This window comes from Urocitellus parryii, chromosome 1 (genome assembly GCF_045843805.1).
Source record: "Urocitellus parryii isolate mUroPar1 chromosome 1, mUroPar1.hap1, whole genome shotgun sequence".
NCBI lineage: Eukaryota > Metazoa > Chordata > Mammalia > Rodentia > Sciuridae > Urocitellus > Urocitellus parryii.
The window spans coordinates 141668358-141690281 of record NC_135531.1 but is presented as its reverse complement, the minus strand read 5'-3'; the positions used below and the strand labels follow the sequence as shown (position 1 = coordinate 141690281).

Below are 21924 nucleotides of genomic sequence, written 5' to 3'. Positions count from 1 at the left end.
ATTGATTTCTGGATATTCTAAGAATAAAGTTCAGCCCTGACACAGTAAGAAAAACTCCTGATACTTGAAAATTAAAGTTATTGGTATTCCATTATCCCACCAATTTCTATTCCACAGATGCTGTTATCCAATGAAGTCATTTCTCACCAGGGATTAGGGCTCAGAAGAGGGGAGGGACTGCATCAAATTTCCTAACACGGTTTTTTAATAACCAGTTCCCCAGCCAGGAATCCGAAACAGACTCTAGAATTAAACCAAGATGTTAGGCAGACTGGGGCCAGGAAGAAGAAGGACACCCAAATTAAAAGAAAGATGGCATCAAGACTGGGTTTTCTTGCTGGGTTTTGTAGCTTTCCAAGACACCAATTGTCTGACCAAAGGAGTGCTGAAATCCTAGAAGCATTATGTATCCTTATAAATCAGATGCCCTACACAGGATGAGCTAGTGTGGCAATTATGTAGACTTACATTCTAGCAGATGACAAATGCTCTTAATTTGAAACAATTCTACAATCCAGTGGTGAAATCAAGAAGTTAGAGGATAGTTTACCCTTAAAGAAACTTCCCTCAAACCCACAAGGAACCTATTTTTCATTTGGATAAAATCCGTCAGACTCCCTCCAGAGCCTCTGCAGCTGTTTCAACCAGAAAGATCAACGAAGTGCTCTGGGATGGTTCTCCACAATTATAAGAGTGACAGGCTGAGCTCAGAACTGGTCAGGCCTGTCGAAAAAGCTCCGTGTGCTCAAGATGCCAGATTCCCCAGACAGCAGCCTAATGTGTTACGTGCATGTTCCAGGACACTGGGATGAGGGCAGGAACAGCACCGCTGGGAGAAGTCGGCTTCTTCCCCCAAGGCCAGCTGACATTCTAACAGGGGACTGGGGGCCAAGCCCAGAGCTCTGCATCTGTGGGAGAATGAAACAAAAAGGGCTGTGTGGAAATTTGGCAGGGTGTTCCTGAAAGGCAGCAGATGAATGCTGAATCCTGGAGCACCTAGAGAACTTATGATTGGGGAAACAGCTCCCTTCTGCTGCTCGATGGAAGCAAAGAAATGTTCTTCAAAGCAAGGACAATCGGCTGGCAAACCCCTCCCACACATACCAAACCCCTTCACCACCTCGTCCTCCTCCTCTTCAGGCTAGTCCAGGGAAAAAGAAATGAACAAGTAATGGATCTGCCCAGATGAGCCTATCTGCTTTTTTCAGTTAGGGACTCCGAGCAGCATCCAGCTGTTGCTCCCCTCTTCCTCCACCCAAAAGGTTGCCTTACTCCATCAACAGCCTCTTGCACAAGTGAGTAATTTACTTTGAAAGCTCAGGCCAAACTGGCAGTTAACCTTGACTTTCTCTCTACACATCTGGGTGTGTAGGAAATGAAAATCAGGACAACTCTGGCATCTTCAGCAAATGAAATATAAGGGCTTTCTCCAGGCAGAGACAGAATGTCAAGATCTATTTTACAAGTGGCTACAGCTCTTCCAAAGGAGAGTCTGCACTTGAGCAGGACACTCCCCCTTGGCCTAGACCTCTGTCCATAGGGAGCTCCCAGAAGTAAGGAATGTTACAAGGGGCTCCTATCTTGGGAAAAGGAAAAGAAGTGACCCACTGCACTCCTCACTGATTCACTGACTGTACCACAGAATGCTGGTACTGGACCAACGATTGCATTTTACAGATGAAGAAGATAAGGCTCAGAGAGGGAGACTGATAGCAAGTTAATGGTAGAGCTGAGGCTAGAACCTTGGCCTCCTGACTCTGATGCTTATTCAGGTAGGGACAGAAGAAGGAGATTTCATGAAAGAAAAACTCATACAGATGCAGAATTTTTGAATCAGATTTTAGGAAAAGAATTAGGCCCTTAGTTTCTAAACAGTAACATCTACCAGAAAAATCAACCAGACCCTCTGGGATGGTTTGTAACAATTACCAGAGTGACAGGCTGAGCTTAAGTTGATGAGCCCTGTAGCACAGAGCCCTCTGTGCTCAAGATGCCAGAATGCCCAGAAAGCAGCCTGATACTGGGAAGAGAAAGGAGAATCATCAACCTCAAAAAGTCATCCTCTTCCCTGGAGGGCAGCCAACAATCAGTCAAGACTGACCCTGATGCACAGCTTACCATTTCCCTTGGGATCAGAGAAATTCCATAAGAAAATCTGAGAAGTCCCACTGTAAGAAAGAGTTGAAGCATGAATATGCTTGCCAGGAGCTGGTAGGGTTGGAGTGATGTGACAGAGCTTCTCTATCAGGAAGCTGCTAGTCTCAATGTATGTACTCATGCACACAGCACACATATACAAGCACACACACACAAACACACAGGAAGGTACATGGGTGAGCTCAAAAGAAGCAGAAATCAAGATTCCAGTTTTGGCTGCAAGAAACGCCACATCTAATTAGTTCAGAAGAGACATGGTTAGCATCTGGAGTTCTAACCTCAGGGCAATGGGCATCAATAGCTTCTGGGACATTTTGGAGGTCCTTCCACAGCAGAATCCACCTTTTGGACCACCAGAGGGTCAAAGGTAGAAAGTTCCTTAAGGACCAGGAACTCACTCCCATGTCCAGGGAGCATAGCATGATCTTTGCATCCCCCCAAAATGTACAGGACCTGAAAAATTAATAGGTCGAGAGGGAGACAAACAAATGAGGAGAGTCGGGAGGCCCAGGTGTCCCTGTGCAGATGGCACAATAAGAAGGGATGAATCCGAGTAGAAACACCAGGATCAGCAGGTGGCGGTGGGGGACGAGGCGAGAGAGAAGAGATTTGGACATTTTATAGAAGGACCAGCATCTCCATCCTCATCTGCAGAAGGAATCATCCTGGGATACAGGGATGCAGGTAGGCTATTCTAAGAAAAAGAATGCTGGAAAAAGGTCAAGGAATAGCGGACAGCGACAGAAAGGAGGGGGCAAGTATAACAAACTGAGCCCGCACTAAGTACAAAGGGTCCTAGGCTCTAGTTCTGGTTCTGTCTCTGACAGGAGTGAGACCTTGGACAAATCTCTGTCCCGGGAGCCTCAAATTTCCCAATCTGAGAAATGGGAAGAGTAGAGTGTTCGGCACTGCCTTTGGGGAGACAGACAGGAGAATGTGGAGGAAGGAACCGCAGGCTAGAAGTGAATTTAGGGAGAAGGTGCTCCCAACCCCATGGCCACGGCGGTACTCACCTGTCCTGCGGCTGGGGCCACCGCTGCCCCAGAACCCCCGGGGGTGCCGTCGGGCTGCCGCTCGCGGTACAGAGCCCAGAGCCCCACGTTGGGCAGAAGGACCAGGGCCGCCAGCACCAGCGCCACCGCCTGCAAGAGCCGCTTCTCCTTCCGCCTCATCGGGGCCGGTCAGCCCCGCCGCGACCCGCCGGCCCCGCTGCGCCGCCCCCAGCTCCGCGCGTCCGCCCGTCCGCCCGGCGGCGGCAGCAGCTCAGCAAGCAGACGCGGCCGCGGCGCCGGCCCCGCTCCAACTCCGCGGCACTTCCGCCGCTCGCCGGCCGGGGAGCCGGCCGCCGCCACAGTGCCGCCGCCGCGGGGGGATCGTCACCGCCGACGCCGTCCTGGCGCCCTCGCCGAGCCGCGCCCCGGGCGCCGCCCTGTCCCTGATCCGCGGCCGGGAGTGTCTCGCCGCGGGCCTCGGCCTGCTCGCCCGCGGTCCAGTCCGCCCCGGCTCGGCGGGGTCCGGCGCCGCACCGCCTCCCCCTCTCGGGCCGCGATGGTGCGTCCCGCTCCTCGGCGCTGCCCCGCCCGCGGGAGCTTTGCTAAAGTCCCGGAGTTGGGGAGTTGGGCGCTAAGTGGTGCGGGCTGGGCGCTGGTGGGCGGGGTGCGGGTCCCCGATTTCGGGGGCGCCCGGGACCCCAGCGCCCGCCTTGACGACTGCTGTTGCGGAATGCAGCCGAGACTTTGCGAGCCCCCTGGGGAGGGACGTGCAGATAGTGCTGGGGCCCCACCGGAGTCTCGGCATCTGCAGTCTTCGGGGCTGTGGCTTCCCAGTCGTCCGGGCTCGGTCCCGAAAACGGGCAGACCTACTTTGATCCCGGAGACTCAGTGTTTTCCGCCTTGAAATGGAGCCACAGCTATGCTCCATGAGCATCCATCCATGGGCGGGCCCTGGTTTTCTTCCTCTCCGAGACCCTCCTGTTCAGTGTGAACGCCCTCTGTCCACTGTGGAATGATGTGTCTGCCCACCACCTGTCTGTTGTCTGATAACCGGCGGGGAGGTGACCCGAGAGACTCTGCAGGACCTTTTTCTCAAGCAACTTTAACCCCCGTGGAGTTGGAATGGCTTCCAGTCCCACGTGTGTTTCTGGACGCCCGGCGCACGGTGTCCTTTCCCAAAACCTCTTGTCGGTTTCTGATCCCATTCAGCCGCTCAGCAAGCCGTCGGCGAGTGCCGCCTGTATTTCAGACACTGTGCCAGGCTCTGGGAGGAAAGGAAAGCAGTTCCCTGACGACTGGGAGCTGGAACATTAAACGCGTAATCGCACTAGACACGGTAATGTGTGTATCACTGGTGAGGGCTGCCTGGGCGCTGTCTCAGCCCTGCAGCGGGAGACTTACTCTGACCCCTCAAGCCTGTGGCTCCTCCCTGGGGCGCCTGATACTTGTCACTTAACTGCTTCCTCCCAGATGCTGAGAAATCGAGAACTCCTGGCTTCTTTCCTCGCTGCCACCTTCACGTGCGCCCTCTTGATTCTCTGCTTCTCCTGCCCAACCTCTCCACCCCTGGACCAGCATGGTGAGGACTCTTGCCTCCCAGTTTTTCCAGCACAGGCTGAGCAATGAGGGTTCAGTTTTCTGACATTACATCTCTGGTCTTGACATCTGTTGCAAAATCGTCAAGACTTGGGTCGCCTGGGCTCTGGAGTCCACACTGCTCTGGTGACCCGCTATGGCTGATCAAACCTCTCCCCCTCTCTTCCTGGTTGCTGGCTTTGTTTTTGTTCATGTGCTGTTGATCACTCAGATCCCCCCACCCAGAAAGCCTTCTCTTTCTGTTAGTGGAAATCTTGTTCATCCTTCCTGTCTAGTTGAAGTGCCACAAAATTCCCTAAAACTCCTCCTCAGCGACTATGGACTTTCTTTGGATTTCTAGCAAAGTAATGATTATCTTTAAGTGAATTCCTAGCCCCAGGCAATGTATTAAATGCTTGATGTACACTCTTAACGCTCTGGGTTACTCTTACTGTTTGTGGTGGTTGCTTTTCTTATACCCATTTGCAAATGAGGCTCTGATTAAAGAATGCAGCAGCCAGAATGATCCTGTTTGGACAAAGGTTAGATTTTATCATTCCTCAGTTTAAATTCCTCCAGTGGCTTCCAGCTTGCCCCTGGGTTCCCTATGCAGAACTCTAAGACCCTACAAGCCTGCATATGATTAACCCCTATCCCTCACTCTCTGCATTGTGCTTCAGTCCTTATCTTCCTTACTGTTCCTCAGAGCTCTGCAAATGCATTCCTGCCTCGCCCCAGGACCCTTGCACTTATTACCTCTAGAATGCCCACTCTTCTATTTTCTAAATTCTAGCCTCATGTGCTTTTAAAATATATTTTTATTGTGCCAAAATACACACAATGGAAATTTTACCATTTTCACCATTTTAAGTATGCATTTGAGCAGCTTAAGTACATTCACATTGTTGCAAATCATTGCCACTGTCCATCTCCACAACTTTGCCCTCACTCCGGACTTAAATTCTGTGCCCATTAAACACTTAACTCCTCATTCCTCCCTCCCAAACCTCCAGCAACTGCCATTATCCTTTGCTCTATGAATTTGACTATTCTACTTATACTTTGTATAAGTGAAATCATATAATCCTTGTCATTGTGTGTCTGGCTTATCTCATTGATATTTTCAAGGTTCATTTTTGTTGTAGCATGTATGAGAATGTCATTCTTTTTTAAGATTGAATAATATTCCATTGCATGTAGATACCACATTTTGTTTAGCCATTCATCCATTGATGGACATTTGGGTTGCTTCCGCCTTTTGGCTATTATGAATAATGTTGCAAAGAATAGTCTTCTATCTTTTACACTTCAATAGATACACAGTATTTAATAAATCAGATAATGTTGCAAAACTCTTTTATGTGCCTCTAGAGCAGAGAGCTCAGTGCTGTCTTGAGTGATCTTTCATAAACACACGCTCCCTCCTGCTTGGGCTCACCTATGGCTTCCCTTTACTTTAGACTTGTCTATGAGAATCCTTACTACAGTCTGCAAGATCTAAGTGATCTGACCCAACCTCCAGCTTTTGCCTTTTCTCTTTTCTTTCTAGTTAGGGTAGCCTTGCTGTATTCCTCAAACACACCCAGCTGCTGATCACCTTAGGGCCTTTGCAAACTTGCTCTGCCCTTCTCTGGAAATAACTCCCTTCAGACCTTTGCATGGTTCTATCTCCATGCTCTCAGGAACCCAATCAGAGGTTCTGCCTCAGAGAGAACTTCCTGACCAGCGGATCTATAACATCGCCTAGTGCCCCAGTTGTCTCCATTTTCTTGAGTTTTCTTCAGAGCACGTCTCATTTGGGGTCTCCTGCCCTACAATGTGAGCTTCAAGAAAGCAGGAATTTGGTGCTTTTCTTGTCTTTTATGGTACTCCTATCTCTGTCAGAACAGACTTCTCTTTATTGTGAATCAGAAAATGGGTGTCTGTGCTCTTTCTGGACAGAGGAATTTGCAGAAACGTTCACCCTCTTCCTGAGCCAACACAACCAAGGCACAAAGATTTCAGCTCCTGCCCCTGTTATCTATACAATGCTGAATTGTGGACCCTCGAAGGCATGGCACACAGTAGGTGCTCAATAATTACTGGTCGAGCGAAATGCAGCAATTAAGATCATGACGGGAGATAAAATATTCTGTGTGGCTCTCCTTCTCACCCCATCTTGTAGCTCCATAGAGGATTCTGCAGGAAATTGGATTTGAGCTTTTTCTCATGTCTTAGAGAGTCACTTGCGGATCAAAGCTGCACACCAGCCCCGGCTGCCCCCAATGGGGACTTGAGCTTGAGAACCCAGCTTTAATCCTAGGACTCTTTGATCACTTTCTACAATGTGGGATGCACCAGGCAGGGATAGGGCTCCTGGGGCTTTATCCTACTCACAGAGACAATACCATTTCCTGGGAAAACTGATCTGCACTGACTGAAATTAAACAAGAAATGTTACTTTCAGACTAAGCCCTCCTACTAGGCCTGTTGTGGCATTAAATCATATAATGTGCATAAAGGGCTTACGGTAGATCCTGGTCAAATGTAAGCATGATTAGCTGTGGGTGCAATAAAAGCTCAGCACCAACAGGAATTCTGAAAAGGGATAGACAGGATTTCAGCTGAGGGCAAAACCCTCTGCTATGGCCTGCATTTTTCTGATCTCATCTCCTATCCTTTCTTTCTCACTCCAAACCAACCAGCCACAAACACTTCCCTTGAAGGCACCGTGCTCATTCCAGCCCAAGACCTTTAGTTAGCTGTTATGTCTGCCAGCTGTTTTTTTTCCAAGATCCCCCACTCTGTCCCCAATAATTGCTAGCTGTCTCTGATCCTTCAGATCCCAGTCAAATGACACCTATTCACAGAGACCTTTTTAAACACACTCTTCCATATTTTATATCTTGCTCTATTTTCTTCACAGTGCATATCCCTCTTTGTCACAGTCTCATTTATTTGCTTATTCACTTGCTTATTACTGAGCATCTCCAAATAGACTATCAGCCACACGTGGCAGTTTCCTTGTCGGCTTGTACCCTGCCATTTCCCTGCATTGTGGAAGATTAGTCCCTGAAACATGGAAAGAGATGGATACGTTTTTGATGAATGATGAATCTCTCCTCTCTTTCCCCATCTTCCCATCTTTACTTCCTGTTTTATAAAAATAAGCCATATATTCTATGACTCACTCTTTGGTGTTCCATCTTGTCATCAGTAACAGGAAGGTTCAGTCAGAGGAGAAGTGACAGGTGCACTCCCCCAATCTTCCTAATGAGTATATAAGAACTTTTCCTGCTGAACATCTTCACCTGGACTTTCTTAGGGACCCATGTTGCTGACCCCATTTGTCAAGAACTGTACCCTCAGGCTGGAGTGGCCAAGCTCTGAGCAGAGAGGGTATAAAAGTAGACTGGATCAGAAAGTCAGGCGGGTTGGCCTTTGTGATAGTCTGCTTCTAATACTCTTTAATCTTGGCCAAATCCTTTAGCTGTTCTCAGCTGCAAAATGAGGATAACTTTAATGAATGATTTCCAGGCTGGTGAGAGACACCAAAAGCAAAACCTAAAAAATCATGGGTGTTGGACTTCTGTATTTCCTACAAGCCCAAAGCCTTCCAGCTCCTCCTCTCTTTGGGGATCACCAAGCTCAACTGACGTGTTCTCAGAGAAGCCTGATCTCCCCAAACAGACTCCATCTTTCAGCTGTCTGACCTCCCAGTCCTGCCTTTCCTTATGGTCAGAATGTTTATGGCTGTGGAGAATTACTTGATATCCATCTCTCCCTCTGGGCTGTAAGCCCCATGAAGACAGAGACCATGGTAGCTTTCAGCATTTTTTTATTCGTTTGTAATAGATTTTACTTTTTAGAGTAATTTTAGGTTCACGGCCAAATTGAGCAGAAGGTACTGAGATTTCCCATACACTCCTGCCCCCAAACATGTACAGCCTTGCCTGCTATCAGCAGCTCTCAACCGAATAGCCTTCTTGTTAAAATTGATGATCTTACATTGATACATCATAATCACCCTAGTATGTGGTCTACATTGGAGTTCACTTTTGGTGTTGGATATTCTATGGATTTGGACCAATGTATAATGAGGTATCCACCATTACAGAATTATAAGGAGTGGTTTCCCAACCCCCAAATCCTCTGTGCTCCCCCTTCTCTCCCTGCTCCCAACCCCTGGCAACCATGGGTCTTTTACTGTCTCCATAGGTTTGCCTTTTACCAAAAAGTGTGTAGTCTTTGAGACTGGCTTCTTTCACTTAGCAATATGCATTTACAGTTCTTCAATATCTTTTTGAGGCTGGGTAGTTCATTTCCTTTTATGGATGAATAAAATTCTGTTGTCTAGATGTCTCGCAGCTTATCCACTTACTGACTGAAGGCCATATTGATTGCTTCCAAGTTTTGGCAATTATGAATTAAGGTGCTATAAACATTCACATGCAGGTTTGTGTGTGGATATAAGTTTTTGCCTCCTTTGGGTAAATACCAAGGAGCTCTATTATTGAGTGTGTTTAGTTTTTTGAGAAACAACCAAACTGTCTTCCAAAGTGGAAAATACAAAGTGCCATTTTGCATTTCTATCAGCAAAGAATGAGAATTCCTATTGCCCTATTCCTTGCTGGTACTTGGTGTCTGGGTTCTAGATTTTGACCATTCTAGCAAGTGCAGAGTGACATCTCATTGTTTTGATTTACAGTGATGACATATGATATGGAACATCTTTTTAGATGTTTATTTCCCTGGGTTTTGACTCCACACTATCCCCTCAATGCCTAGCACAGTACCTAGACACAAGGAGGTGCTCAACAAACATTTGGAAAATAAATGAACCAATTAATCAATCAAACACTAAAGCATTCACCTCTCTAAATCCTATATTGAGTAATTTTAGAGTAATTTTAGGTTCGCAGCCAAATTGAGCAGAAGGTACTGAGATGTCCCATATACTCCTGCCCCCAAACATGTACAGCCTCGCCTGCTATCAACAGCCCTCTTCCTAAATTGAGGAAATTCACTAAGGCTACTGTCAGTAATCCAAATTGCTATCTCTACCAGCTTGGTCCTTTAACAAGGCTCAAGCTTCCAATGTACAGAAAGTGAAGCATTCTGGATCTGAAATTTCCCTACCTGTGTCTGGTCAGCCTGAATCAGTCTAGACTTTGCCCTAACTACTAATTTTACTACTACTCTACTAGTACTTATTATTACTTACCAGAGATTAAACCCAAGGGTGCTTAACCACTGAGCCACATCCTGAACCCTTTTTATTTTTTAGAGACAGGCTCACACTAAGTTGCTAAGACTGGCCTCAAACTTGGGCTCCTCCTGCCTCAGCCTCCTGAGTTGCTAGGATTACAGGCATGTGCCATCACATCCAGTGAGCCTAAATTCTTGTGTAAACTCAAAAGTTATCCAAATTCTCTGAGCATCAGGTTTTTCTTGTATGAGTCCACAAAGGTATACATGTCGTATCAGGAATTAGAAATATCTAGCTAAACATAGAATATGGTCATATTAAGTAAAGCAGTTGAACCAGATGCTCTCTGAGGTCTTCTTTTAAACTCTGGGACTTGGTCTTACATCATAGGATGGAAAAAAGAAGGGGCCAGTTATGAAGCATCACTCTGGAAGTTCTCCAGTGTCTATATTTAGTGGCATTTTAGCTCCTGGATTGAGTAAGAATAAAGGGGTTGCAGGATGTCTATTTGAAATGACCTCTAGACAGGCCATTGCCTCTCTTTTCCTCTTGGAGTCTACTTTGTCATTTCCACCATGAGATGCCAATAAAACCAACCAATCCTGCCAACGATAAAGGAACGCTTCTGAGTCAAGACAGTGAATGTGGGAGATGCCTCAAGCAGGAGAAGTTTTGAAAGAGCAAACAGAAGGCTACAAATCTCAAACGGAGTAAATACACAAAGTCACTGGGTGGATACATCTCAAACAGACCATCAATCACTAGGGTCAGATGCAAATATTAAGTGTAGAGGGAGCCATCCTCCTGGCACTGCTGTGGAAATATCAGGGCTTGGAAAATGCAAGTGCTTCCTGTTTAATTACTTCTGTTTTTGTACAAAGGAAAAAAAGACCAGTACAAAACACCAATAGATAGGTGGTAGGATTCAGAGCAAGGAGTTCTTCCTAGGGTACTGAGGCTCTTGAAAGAGTGACTCTCTTTTGTGAGCACCTCTAAAATAAGGGGGTTGGGTACTCTATAACCCAGGGATCTCAATCTTGGTTGCATATTAGAATCACCTGGGGGATATTTTAAGACTCTAGATGTTCACCCAACATCCAAAACCTATTAGACTCAGTCATCTCAAGTGATTTCTTACAGTAGCCAAATTTAGGAGCATCACTGTTCAGAGGCTTTCTGGGCTCCAAAACCCGGCTAAGGTTTCTAAGTCGTAGATCATATGATGTTCCACTAGGTGGCACCTTCCAGCAGATTCAAGAATGAACTCATAAAGCAGGGCTTGGTGGTCTTTGCTAGGATCCGTAATCCTGATGAGAAGACTGAACTTGTTGTTTAAAAATTCCTAGTAAGTGGTGAAGTGACAGAATATTAAGATTTGTCCTGTTGGGGAACAGGCCAGGAAAGGGAGCAGCTCCATTCCTTACTACTGGGCTCACCCATCCATGCATGCACTCTGGTCCTTCCTCCCCTATCCACCCAGCAGGAACAGTAAGCCCCCCTCAGAAGCCCTCCAGGAGCCCCATTATTGGAGTGGTGACATCTGCTCTTTATATCTGGCTAGTGAAAAATACCCTGCTGTTCCTTGAGGATTTGTACTCCATGGGAGGTTGACTCCACCCTAAACTGTTGGCTTGGCCAATCAGAGCACTCTATCCCCTTCCGCTTCTGTGATTAATCCAGGGGTGAGCACCTGATTTCCAGAAGACAAACCTGAACCAATGGGGTTTGTCCGGAGGATTTTACGAAGGAAATAGTGGCCTCTTCTAGGTCAGCTTTCTAACTGGATGTGAAGAGTCGGCTGGACGTCTTGCCTTTGCTCTCCTGAAGCTTCTGTTCCTTGCTGCTGCTGCTGCTGCTGCTTCTATATTTTTATTAGTTGTTCACGGATCTTTCTTCCTTCCTTCCTTCCTTCCTTCCTTCCTTCCTTCCTTCCTTCCTTTCTTTCCTTTCTTTTTCCTTTCTTTCTTTGCTGAGACTCGAACCCAGAGCCTCAAGCGCTCTACCTCGGAGCTGCAACCCCAGCCAGTCCATGGGCTTCTTGATCCTCCTTTTTCTTGATGAGCTGAGTCCTTGATAGGACCTAGGAACAGGGAGAAGACCCAGGTCAGGGTTTCTCCTCAGCTCCCTCACTGGGACTATGCCACCGGCTGACTGTGTCTGCCACTAAGGGCCACAACGCCTGTGACACAGTCTCCCTGGGTTCTGATAACTGCCCCTCGACTTAACCTGCAGTCCTAGGACTGGACTGCACATACTGTTCCTGGCAGCAGGGCATTTCACTGTCCTTGGTGGTCGCCCCTCCCCTCCCACAGTGTTCTAATAATTTCTTCTCAAATTTTCCAGCATGAGAGTGCCATTCATTTCCTGCCTGAGACCCTAACTCAACCAGGGTGAAGCCCCCAGAGAACAGCCCAACACAGGGGAAAGGGGAGCTGACAGATCACTGGGTCACTAGAGCTAACCCCTGATGTCATCCAGGCTTCTAATCCAACTCACCTCCCACATTCAAACAATTACCTAATAATGCTGATTTTATTGCCTAATAAATTTTAAATGTATCCCTTCGCCTCTAGGCCTGCTCTGTAGCACATATTTCAGATGCCTGTAAGAATCCCTGATCAGAACACTACATCAAATGACTAAATTCCCTACCTTGCCGAGTACCTCATCCTCATCTATGGGCTGGTCCTTGACCATGACTTGTCTGACTTGGATCAAAAGGATGAATTGGACTACTCAGACTCTCTCAGAAATTGGAAACAAATGACAGAGGAAAGAAGATAGCACTTTAATCTTCCCCCAAACCCTATGAGGCAGGTTCTACTATTATTTCCATTTTCTGAAAGAGGAAACTGAACCATGCCTAGACACTGTGTGCTAAGTCCTTTAGGTACATCACCTCACTGACTCATTTAGTTATTCATTCAACTGATATTTATTAATGCACCTATCATGTGCCAGAAACTATGGGAAATGCTAGGCATTCAGTAGTGGGAAAATGATAAATAACAGTCACAGGGCTTACCATGTGGTAGTGGAAAAGACATTGTAAAAATGAATACAGGAAGGGGCTGGGGATGTGGCTCAAGCAGTAACGTGCTCGTCTGGCATGCATGGGGTGCTGGGTTCGATCCTCAGCACCACATTAAAAAAAAAAAAAAAAAGATGTTGTGTCCACCGAAAACTAAAACATAAATATTAAAAAATTCTCTCTGTCTCTCTCTCTCTTTTAAAAAAAATGAATACAGGAAAAACAGTTGTCTTAGGAGGAGGAAGGAGAAAGAGCCTCCTGGCTGTTAGACAAAACATTAGGTTAGAACCCAATGCTGTTGGAATCCTAGTCCAACATTCAGCCAAGTTCCACTATTGTGACTCCCCTAGGTTGTTCTCCTAGGAAGACACTGGATTTGCCAATGATTGTCTGAGTAGTACTATTTGTACCTGAAGCAGGGCCCTGCCACTTACTGACATGCATACAAGTACATACATGCATATACACAGAGTAAGAGCTTTGCTGACACATCTCCTCAGCTATAGAGCTCACCCAGGGGACTGCACCTTGCTTTTATGTAGTAAAACGATTTCTCTGTATCAACACAGAGAGATTACCTCCATTCTTTTCTCCAGAGATGAAGCTGAATGAACAATAACAACAAAAATCCAATTTTTTTTTCCAAAATCTGAGCAACACTGGGCCTATTTTCCTGTATGGCCATTCAAGTTGGAGTTGAGTGGTAACTGGTCAGTGAGACTGAATGGGTTATCAGAGGCCTGTAGATTTTAGAAGTCTCTACTGATATAGTCCATTCTCTCATGACGAAGAGACTCCACAAATTTAACAGAGGAAGCTGAATGGGGACTAAAACCCAGTTCTCCTGACTCCCCATCCATGGTAGCATGCAGCCTCTGGAGTAAGTACAAAAGGGACAGGTAGCAAGAGAGGGTTCAGCGTCAAAAGTGGAATTGTTTTCAGCATCACTCAGCTCAACGCCTACATCACACACCCCGTAGTGGATTGCACTGTGACTAATCCACATACAGCAGAGTGACAAATTGGTTCCTGTTTCTTTGGAGTAACAAAAACAACAACAAAAAGTGGGATACTGCCACAGCAGAAGGATTCTGGTTATTCCTCTCTCATTCCCTCGTTCGTCAAGCACAAAGTCTGCCAGCTCCTCATTCTAGGCACCCCGGGTTCAAGCCCAAGTATCATTTAAACAGAAGTATCAGAGCAGACAAAACTTGACGCAATGCACTGAGTATTTTATTGCAGTGTTTTCCCAGGGGCTATGAGAGCCCAGAGGAAGGGACTTCTGATACTGCTAAGAGTGGCATGGAAGAGGTCACAGGAAGTGATGTTTGGGCGCATCCTGGAGGATGAATAGGAGTTTCCTAAGCAAAAGAAGGAGTATGGGAAAGAATTTCTTAAAGATAAACAATATTCAAGAACAAATTCTTCCTCAGAAACTGACAGATAAACCAGCGCAAAAGAGCTATGGGTAATAATTTTTTTTTTTCAATGAAAGCAATTTACTGCCTTAGTTAATTGAAAAATCTAAGGAAAGGATGCCTTCAGAGACTGCAAGCTCCAGGTGTTCAAAGGGTGTCATTAAAGCCACAGAAACTCCCAATTCTGCTTCTTCCTTATGTTCTTGCCCTCGGGCAGGCTGTTCCCTGCTGATGACAGGGCTGCTCCAGATTTAAATTATCCTTAGGGCTAGCAGTGCCAGGGAAAACTGATTTCTCTTTCCCAGCAATCTCACTAAAAATGCCAAACCAAGTCTCATTCAATGGGCCTGGATCACTTGCTTGCCCCTTAGCTCCATCTGAGTTCTTAAGACCTGAGAGTGGGGAAGAGGGAGCCCTAAAGGAAAACTGGAGTCCTGGGTCTAGAGGAAGGATGGATGGATGGATGGATGCTGGATAGTCAAAACCATGAAATGCCAAAGAGGTGGTGGATTAAGAGCACATCTGGGCCAGAGGTATGTGTGTGTGTGAGGTGTGGGGGTGTCTCTATATGAGTTGTACATGCATTGTTATTTCTTAGACCAGAAGACAAGTATTCAACTTTCCTAGACTGGCAAAGATTGAGGAAGAAGTATCAGGAACTGTTATGGTTTGCATGTGAGGTGTCCCCACAAAGCTCTCGTGTGAGACAACGCAAGAAGGTTCAGAGGAGAGATGATTGGGTTGTAAGAATCTTAACCCAATCAGTGATTTAGTGCCTGGATAGGGATTAACTGAGTGGTAACTGAAGTGGTAGGGTGTGGCTGGAGGAGGTGGGAATTGGGCGTGGCTTTGGGGACCTATTTATATCTGGCCAGTGGAGTCTCTGCTTTCTCATCCTCATGTGAACTGTTTCCCTCTGCCACACTCTTCCACCTTGATGTCCTGCCTCACCTGTAGCCCCAAGGAATGGAGCCTGCTGTCCATGGACTGAGACCTCTGAAACTGTGAGCCCCTAAATAAACTTTTCCTCCCCTAAAATCGTTCTGGTCGGGTCTTTCAATTGCAGCAGCGAAAAAGCTGACTAAAACAGAAACTTTTAGAACAAACAACTTATTTTATTGAAGAAGAAATTAAGGCTCATAAGAGGGAGGGAAGTGACATGTTAGAAGCATATAACCTGGTAGCTCAGAGACCAGGAGGAGCCTTGGTGACCTGAACCCTAGGACTCTCAGGTAGTGAGCAGCATTTCATCTGAGGAAACGAGGAGCCCCAGGAGGAATATGGGCATTTCCAGGAACCCCCTTGGGATCACTGTCCCCATGGCAGATGCCACATCCTGCAGGCTCAGTTGCCATACTCTCTACCCCAGACATGTGCCTGGCATTTGGCCTAGATGCCATGAAGCATGGCATCAGACCCTGGGGCCCTAGGAGCTAAATGACTCATAGACACCAGGACCTACTGAGAACAGTTAAGAGTGGGTAACCAGACAGAGCAAGGCAGCAGAGTGGAGGTGGGAAACCAAAGACGGAGATGGGGCAGAAAAGAGGGCAGGGCTCTGGAGGGAGCAGGAAGGAGGCTCAAGCCGAGAGCACATTCAATGTCTAGTTTTCCAATCCCTCGATTTGTACATATGTTTTAATTTTTTTATTTTTAGTAATGCAATACATGCATATGGTTATGAAATTAAATAATTCAGTTTATAATAAAAATACGACTCCCTCTCCCCATGTCCTGGTCCTGAGACTATTAATTTTTAACTGTTTTGTTTTGACCTCAGCTAATGTTTATTGAGTGCCAGTGTTACGTGCCAAGCCCTGTGTTAAGCAATGTGCATTGCTTCCTTGAGGATCCATGAGCTAGGTACTGCTGCCATGTTTGACTGGGGAAATTTCAGTGATCCGTCCAAGGTCACACCGCTGATGAGTAACAGAAATGAGATTTCAGCACAAGGAGGTCTGATTCTGGACCCCCGAGTGCTCTTAATCATTACACTCTGGTGGTTTCTGTCAAAGATTTATTACTTCTGCTCCTTGATTTATAAACTCTCGACATTATCTATTGACTTCTTAGTATGACTGATGAGGATTTATCTCACTTAATCCCCCGCTTTTTGCCCACCAATTTTATAGACGCATGGCAAAGTAGCCGTCTGTTGTGGGTATCTTTGGGGCTTTAAATAATTCACTCAAACCTCAATTCTTTGTTTCTATTCTACAGACACTTATTGATTGGTTGTGTGGGGTCCCCCATGAGTTGGATCATGGAAAGGACATCGCAAGTTTCCTGGTTATCCTTTCCCATCCACCATAGCACCCAGCTTCGTGCCAGTCACACAGTAGGTGCTTGATAAATATCTGTTTGATAGAGCAAAGGCAGAGCAACTTGGCACCCAAGGGGAGAGATGACCAGAAATCTCAGGCAGGCGGAAGGCATGGCAATTGCAGTCTGCAATGTCAGCCTGACTTCTTCAGAGACACAGCCTCCCGCTGAGGAGGGAACAAGAAGCTATAAAATGGAAATTGAAGGAGAATCGCTTCAGAGCAGCTGTCAGGAAGCACTTCCCCCAGTGGAGAGAGAGAGCCGGATGTGCAGAATGACCTCGAGGCAAGGTCATTTCTGCTCTCACACCTGGGCCTGTCCTTCCAGCTTGCTCAGGAGCCACCAGGGAGCTCACACCATGCAGATCTACGGCCATCTCCCACTTTGTGAGACACTTGGGGTATTGTGCTAGCACAGGTTCCAAAGTGGGCTTTTGAAAGGGGTGCCACTTGGATAGGCTTCTCCCCTGGGCCCATGTAACTGTGAGAAACCCAATATTCCAGAATATAGGCCACCTACTGTAGGGTCCCTGTGCACGCTGTTCCACTGCCTGTACCATCCTTCACCATTTTAGTTCCTGCTCTTCCTTACTCATCCTTTGCACCTGAGGTCAGATAACACTCCTAGGGAAGACTTTCAGAATCTGCGCCCCCACCAAGGTAAGTCATATCCCTTTCTAAATGCTAATATTTACCCTTTATTGCACTGAGCACAGTTGAAGTTTTGCATTTATTAGAGTCATTATTTGCATAAAGCTGACCTCACCCATTAGACTATAATCCCCAGGAGGACAGGGACCATTTCTGATTTTGATCACCACTGTGTCCCTGGCACCTAGTACAGTACCCAGCACATGGTAAACATCTGAAATAAAGGAAGAAGTGAATGAATGGGTCTTGGTGAAACCTTTTAATCAAATAATTCATTTATGTGAGGTTTAGTCTCCTCGAATCCCAGAATCTCCCTTGAACCTAGGGAAAAAAAAAAATCTGTGAAGCTTTCCATCCCTGACCTCCAAGTCCAGTCTCCTGAGTCACCTGAAAATGCACTGGTGGGATTCCTGATGACTCACCTGGACTCTGGGGAACACTCCCTGCCCCCAACACACACTCTCCTTCCTCTCCCCTGCTCTTGCCCTCCTTTGTCACCAAAGTCACCGAGCCCTGTTGTTCATCTTCTACCTGGGTGATCATCAGTTCTGGCTGCCGCTCTCTGACCAGGGAAGCTGTTCAGACACACAGATGTGTGTGTTCCTCATCCAGGGGTTCTGATGGGGGCCTGGGAAAGAGTCTGTTTAAAAAGATCCTCAGGTGATCCTGGTGTGTGGCCCCTCTCTGAATGGATCTCAAAGATGCCTCCTTCCTTCTCCAGTTCCTCCTCCACCTCTTGCTGTGGGGAGAGCCATCTCTTCCCTGATCTCTCAGGCTTCAGGCTTGGCCCCCTCAATCTACTCACCCCCAGGCAGCCTTCCAGAAAGATCTTTCTAGAATAAAAATACTAATTGTCATTCTTCCACTTAAAACTTCCCACCACAACCCACTGCCTTCAGGAGAAACCCCAAACTCTCAGACAGCCTCACAGAGCCCCTGTTGGCTTCCCCAGGCCCACCTCCCTGATTGATTTCTGGCCATCTCATTAAAACCTCTGAGTCCTTCATCCTCAATGGGCCTGGTCATATTCTTTTCTCCCTCTGGGTCTCTGCACATCTTCTCCCCTGGCCAGTGTTAAAGAAAAAAAAAAATTATTCTGACACTCGTTAAAGCAGTAAGAAAAGACTCTTCTCAGAGCTATTGCCACAGGGCTGTGGTAATAGGGAAGAAAGATCAGACTCGACTCCCGGTACAACAAAGACAGCTGGGGATTTATAGCCAAGGAGCAGAGCGAGAGGTGAATGGATGGAAAATTACTAAGAGAAGATATCAGTATAAGGAAACTCTTGCTAATGGCAGGTCAAGGGCTTAGACATCAAGGATAAGGGAGGAGGGCTATGATCAGACAACAAGGGTGACCAGAGATCAAAGGGTGAGGGTGACTTAGCTGGAGCCTTTGCTAAGAGTGGGCTGGGCAGACCAAAGGCAAATGAGGGCCAAGGTGGAGGCCTAGTGGAGAGGAGGGCTCAGAGAGCGTGACTAAAGAAGTTTGGTCAAGGACAGAGTCTTTGCTATCAGGAGCTCCTTCTGCAGCTGACACAGGGGTCCCTGGGACACTCTTCCACCTGGGGCCCTCCACCTGTGGATGTTAGCATTTGTCACATCTTATAGCTGTGATCTGTTTACTTGCCTGCACCCCTGCTTGGCTGTGAGCAACTTGAGGGCAGAAGGTGTGTTTTGAAACCCCGGTGCCTAAAGCAGCCTTGGGCTCTCAGCTGATTTGTGACAAATGAATATATATTGATGAACATGGCTACTCCTGGAATGGCTACTCTGTCCTAAAGCCATCAATGATGGTGCAGCCTCCATCAGTGGTTCTCAGAATTTAGTGTGATCAGAATCACCAGGAGGGCCTGTTTAACAGAGATGGCTGGACCCTGCCTCGGATTTCTGATTCAGTGGGGTGGGCTGGAGCCCAAGAATTTGCCTAACAACAGGTGATGCTTTTGCTGTGGTCTCAGATTGCACGGTGATGATCACTGCCCTGAAGGATTACATCTGATATCATCTCCAAGTGATATGCATCTTAATACTTCTCAAATCCAAAGATGATGAGATTTAAAAGGCAACTTCCAGGTGTGATAGTGAAGCAGATATGATCTCATGTTGTAGGTGACCTCCTTCCTCCTAATATGCCACATTCTGCCTATCTCTCATTTGTGACAACAGCTCAAGACTTCTGTCCTTTCTCTGCTCCATTTGCTGTAGGAGGGGCTGCCTCCCAGGCCCCTCTGCCAGGCCTGATGCCAGACTGTGAGCAGGGACCAGGCAGCTAAGTGGCATACTAATGCAGGTGACCTTAGGACATGTAGCATCCCATCTCAGACCTAGGGGAGATGGATTTCAGGGCAGAGACAGCCAGACAGGAGTCATGGCTGGAGCAGGCAGAGAAAGACAGAGCTCCCCAAAATTATTCCGCCCAGGCCAGAGGAAGCCAAGGTATAGTCATTTGCAGGGTGTGTGGACAGAACTGGGATGTGCCGGCTGTGGTGGCCACACACAATCACTGGAGACCTTCCGGATATGGCACAGGGTTGAGAATGGAAAGAGAAGAGGGGCATACTAGGAGCCAGGGCAGGGACCAGCTCTCTCTGCACTGCCAAGTCCAAGGAGGAGCTCCTCCAGACTCTAAATTTGAACTTGACCCTCCTAGGCCATGAAGAAAGAATATTTGTTGAGATAGGAAGATAGAACATGTGTTATTTACAATGGGTTAATTTATAACTTCTGACGCTGAGACAGGTGATATGCAGGTCTCGATGTATAATCTTGCTCCCATTTGGCATGAAGGGCAAGGCCTGGACCTTGGGAGGTTTTAAACCTGAGGTTCTCAGCTAGTTGTCTGACACTGGTGATGGTTGTGGGCAGGGGTGGGATGGGGGTTAGAGGCAGATAAACCTCAATGCTGCCTCTTCCCTGATGTATTTCTTTGGGCTACTTATATCAGCTCTCAAAACCGCAGTTTCCTTGTTGGTTAGGTGGAGATGATTGTAGTACCTACCCAAAGAGGGTTAGGCCCAAACCTCTGTGCTCTGTCTGCATGGGTGTGTATTTACCAAGGGTTATTTATTTGTGATTTCCTGGTTAATATGTTCCTATCTAACATGACTTCCTCTTCCATCAACCCCACCCTTGGCAGGGCTTGCTAAGTTGGAGAAGTTGATCCCCCAAATCCCTGGTCTTCTCTTTGGTCATTCCTGCCCTATTTGGTCATTCTTCCCGTCTGTGGTCTCTCATCTTACAGATCAGGTATCCTGCATTGAAAGGCAGATTCCTGGGTCCCTGGCTCAGAGGTTCTGATTGTCTAGGTTGGCGCTGAGCCCAGAAATCTGCATTTTAATGATCTCACCAGACAATTTTCATGTAAGAGACAACGCTTGGAGAAACCCCCTGGCTGAGAAAGCAGCTTGGCTGGCAGAACCAAGAGCAGTTGCTAAGATTTAGATTCCTGTTCAATCTAAAGCGTTTTCCTAAGAATCACAGCTGCCCAAGAATGTAATAGCTTCCCTGGGAAGTGGAGACTTCTGCCCATGAAGGTATTTAAACAAATGTTAGGTCAACACAGTGATAAGAGAGGGCTCAGACGTGAGCTAGGAGTGGGACTTTGACACTGAAGACTGTGGGGATTCCATCTTCTTTTTCCTTGACCCTTCACCTCTCAGAAGATGCTGGCAGTTGTTCCTCCTGTCCCCATTGTCCTTCCCCAGGTATATTCTTGATTCATGTCTCATATGTGACAGTGCAATGAGTGCTTTTGTGTGCTAGTGGCTGGTGACAAAGAAGGGAGTTTTGGGCTGTGCCACTCAATTGTATCAACCGAAGGGACCTCCTTGACCATTTGGGAAGAGACTCTTGTCTCCCATCCTCTGTGAGCCCCTCTCTCCCGTTCATAATTGATAAAAAGAACTTGGAAGCAAACGAGGCTGGTTTCAGACTGTGCTCAGGAGAGGATTTGGAGCTGCCACATCTTACAGCAACTGTGCCTAACGCCGCGTGTAATCACTGCCATGTGTCTGTGTCAAGACTGGAGTATGCTTCAGTGAGAGGTCCCTGGAAACTCCCCTGTCAGGACCCTCTGGGCTGGAGACAAGTAGACAAGTTAGCACAGTGACAAATCCTGCTGCCCTTCTGTTGTTGGGTGCCCCATGCGGCCAACCAGCCCCACAGGGGACAAGATGGGAAGGCCCACCCAGCAGCAAAGTTCTTCAGGACTGGAGTGTGGGGTTGCTTCCTAGGCGAGTCTCTCAAGGTGGGGAGCCTCGCCAGTAATTTGTTTTGAGTAGATGATGTCCTTACTAAGGATCTGAGAAAGTCATTGAAGGGAGAAGGGAAGGTTTTGTTTTTTAATTTGCTTGCTTCTACACCAGTCAACAAAGAGGGCCTCCCACCAAGGCCTTTGCTGGCCTTAGGGTTGCCCCTCTATAGGGTTCCGAACCTTCCAGGGCATCTTCTCACCTGTGTTGAGTGGAAAGCATCCTGTCCCCACAGCTGCCCTTGGTGACCCAACTGCTCTGAGCCAAAAGTGAACATTTCCTTTTTGGACCAACCCCTACCTCCATTCAAGGGCAATGGGTCTGTCTTTTCAGGCACC

The 21924-nt window shown here is 47.1% G+C and overlaps 1 protein-coding gene across 2 annotated transcripts in view; it reads right to left on the bottom strand.

The window, feature by feature from the left end:
• The window catches only part of Galnt10 (polypeptide N-acetylgalactosaminyltransferase 10), a 246371-nt gene extending 242987 nt beyond the window's left edge, over positions 1-3384 (bottom strand). For both annotated transcript variants that reach the window (XM_077801874.1, XM_026388324.2), the window contains exon 1: positions 3171-3384. In XM_077801874.1, coding sequence (XP_077658000.1) covers positions 3171-3329 — 159 coding nt within the window. In that variant the 5' untranslated portion in view covers positions 3330-3384. The remainder of the gene's footprint in view (positions 1-3170) is intronic.
• Between the last annotated feature and the right edge of the window lie 18540 nt (positions 3385-21924).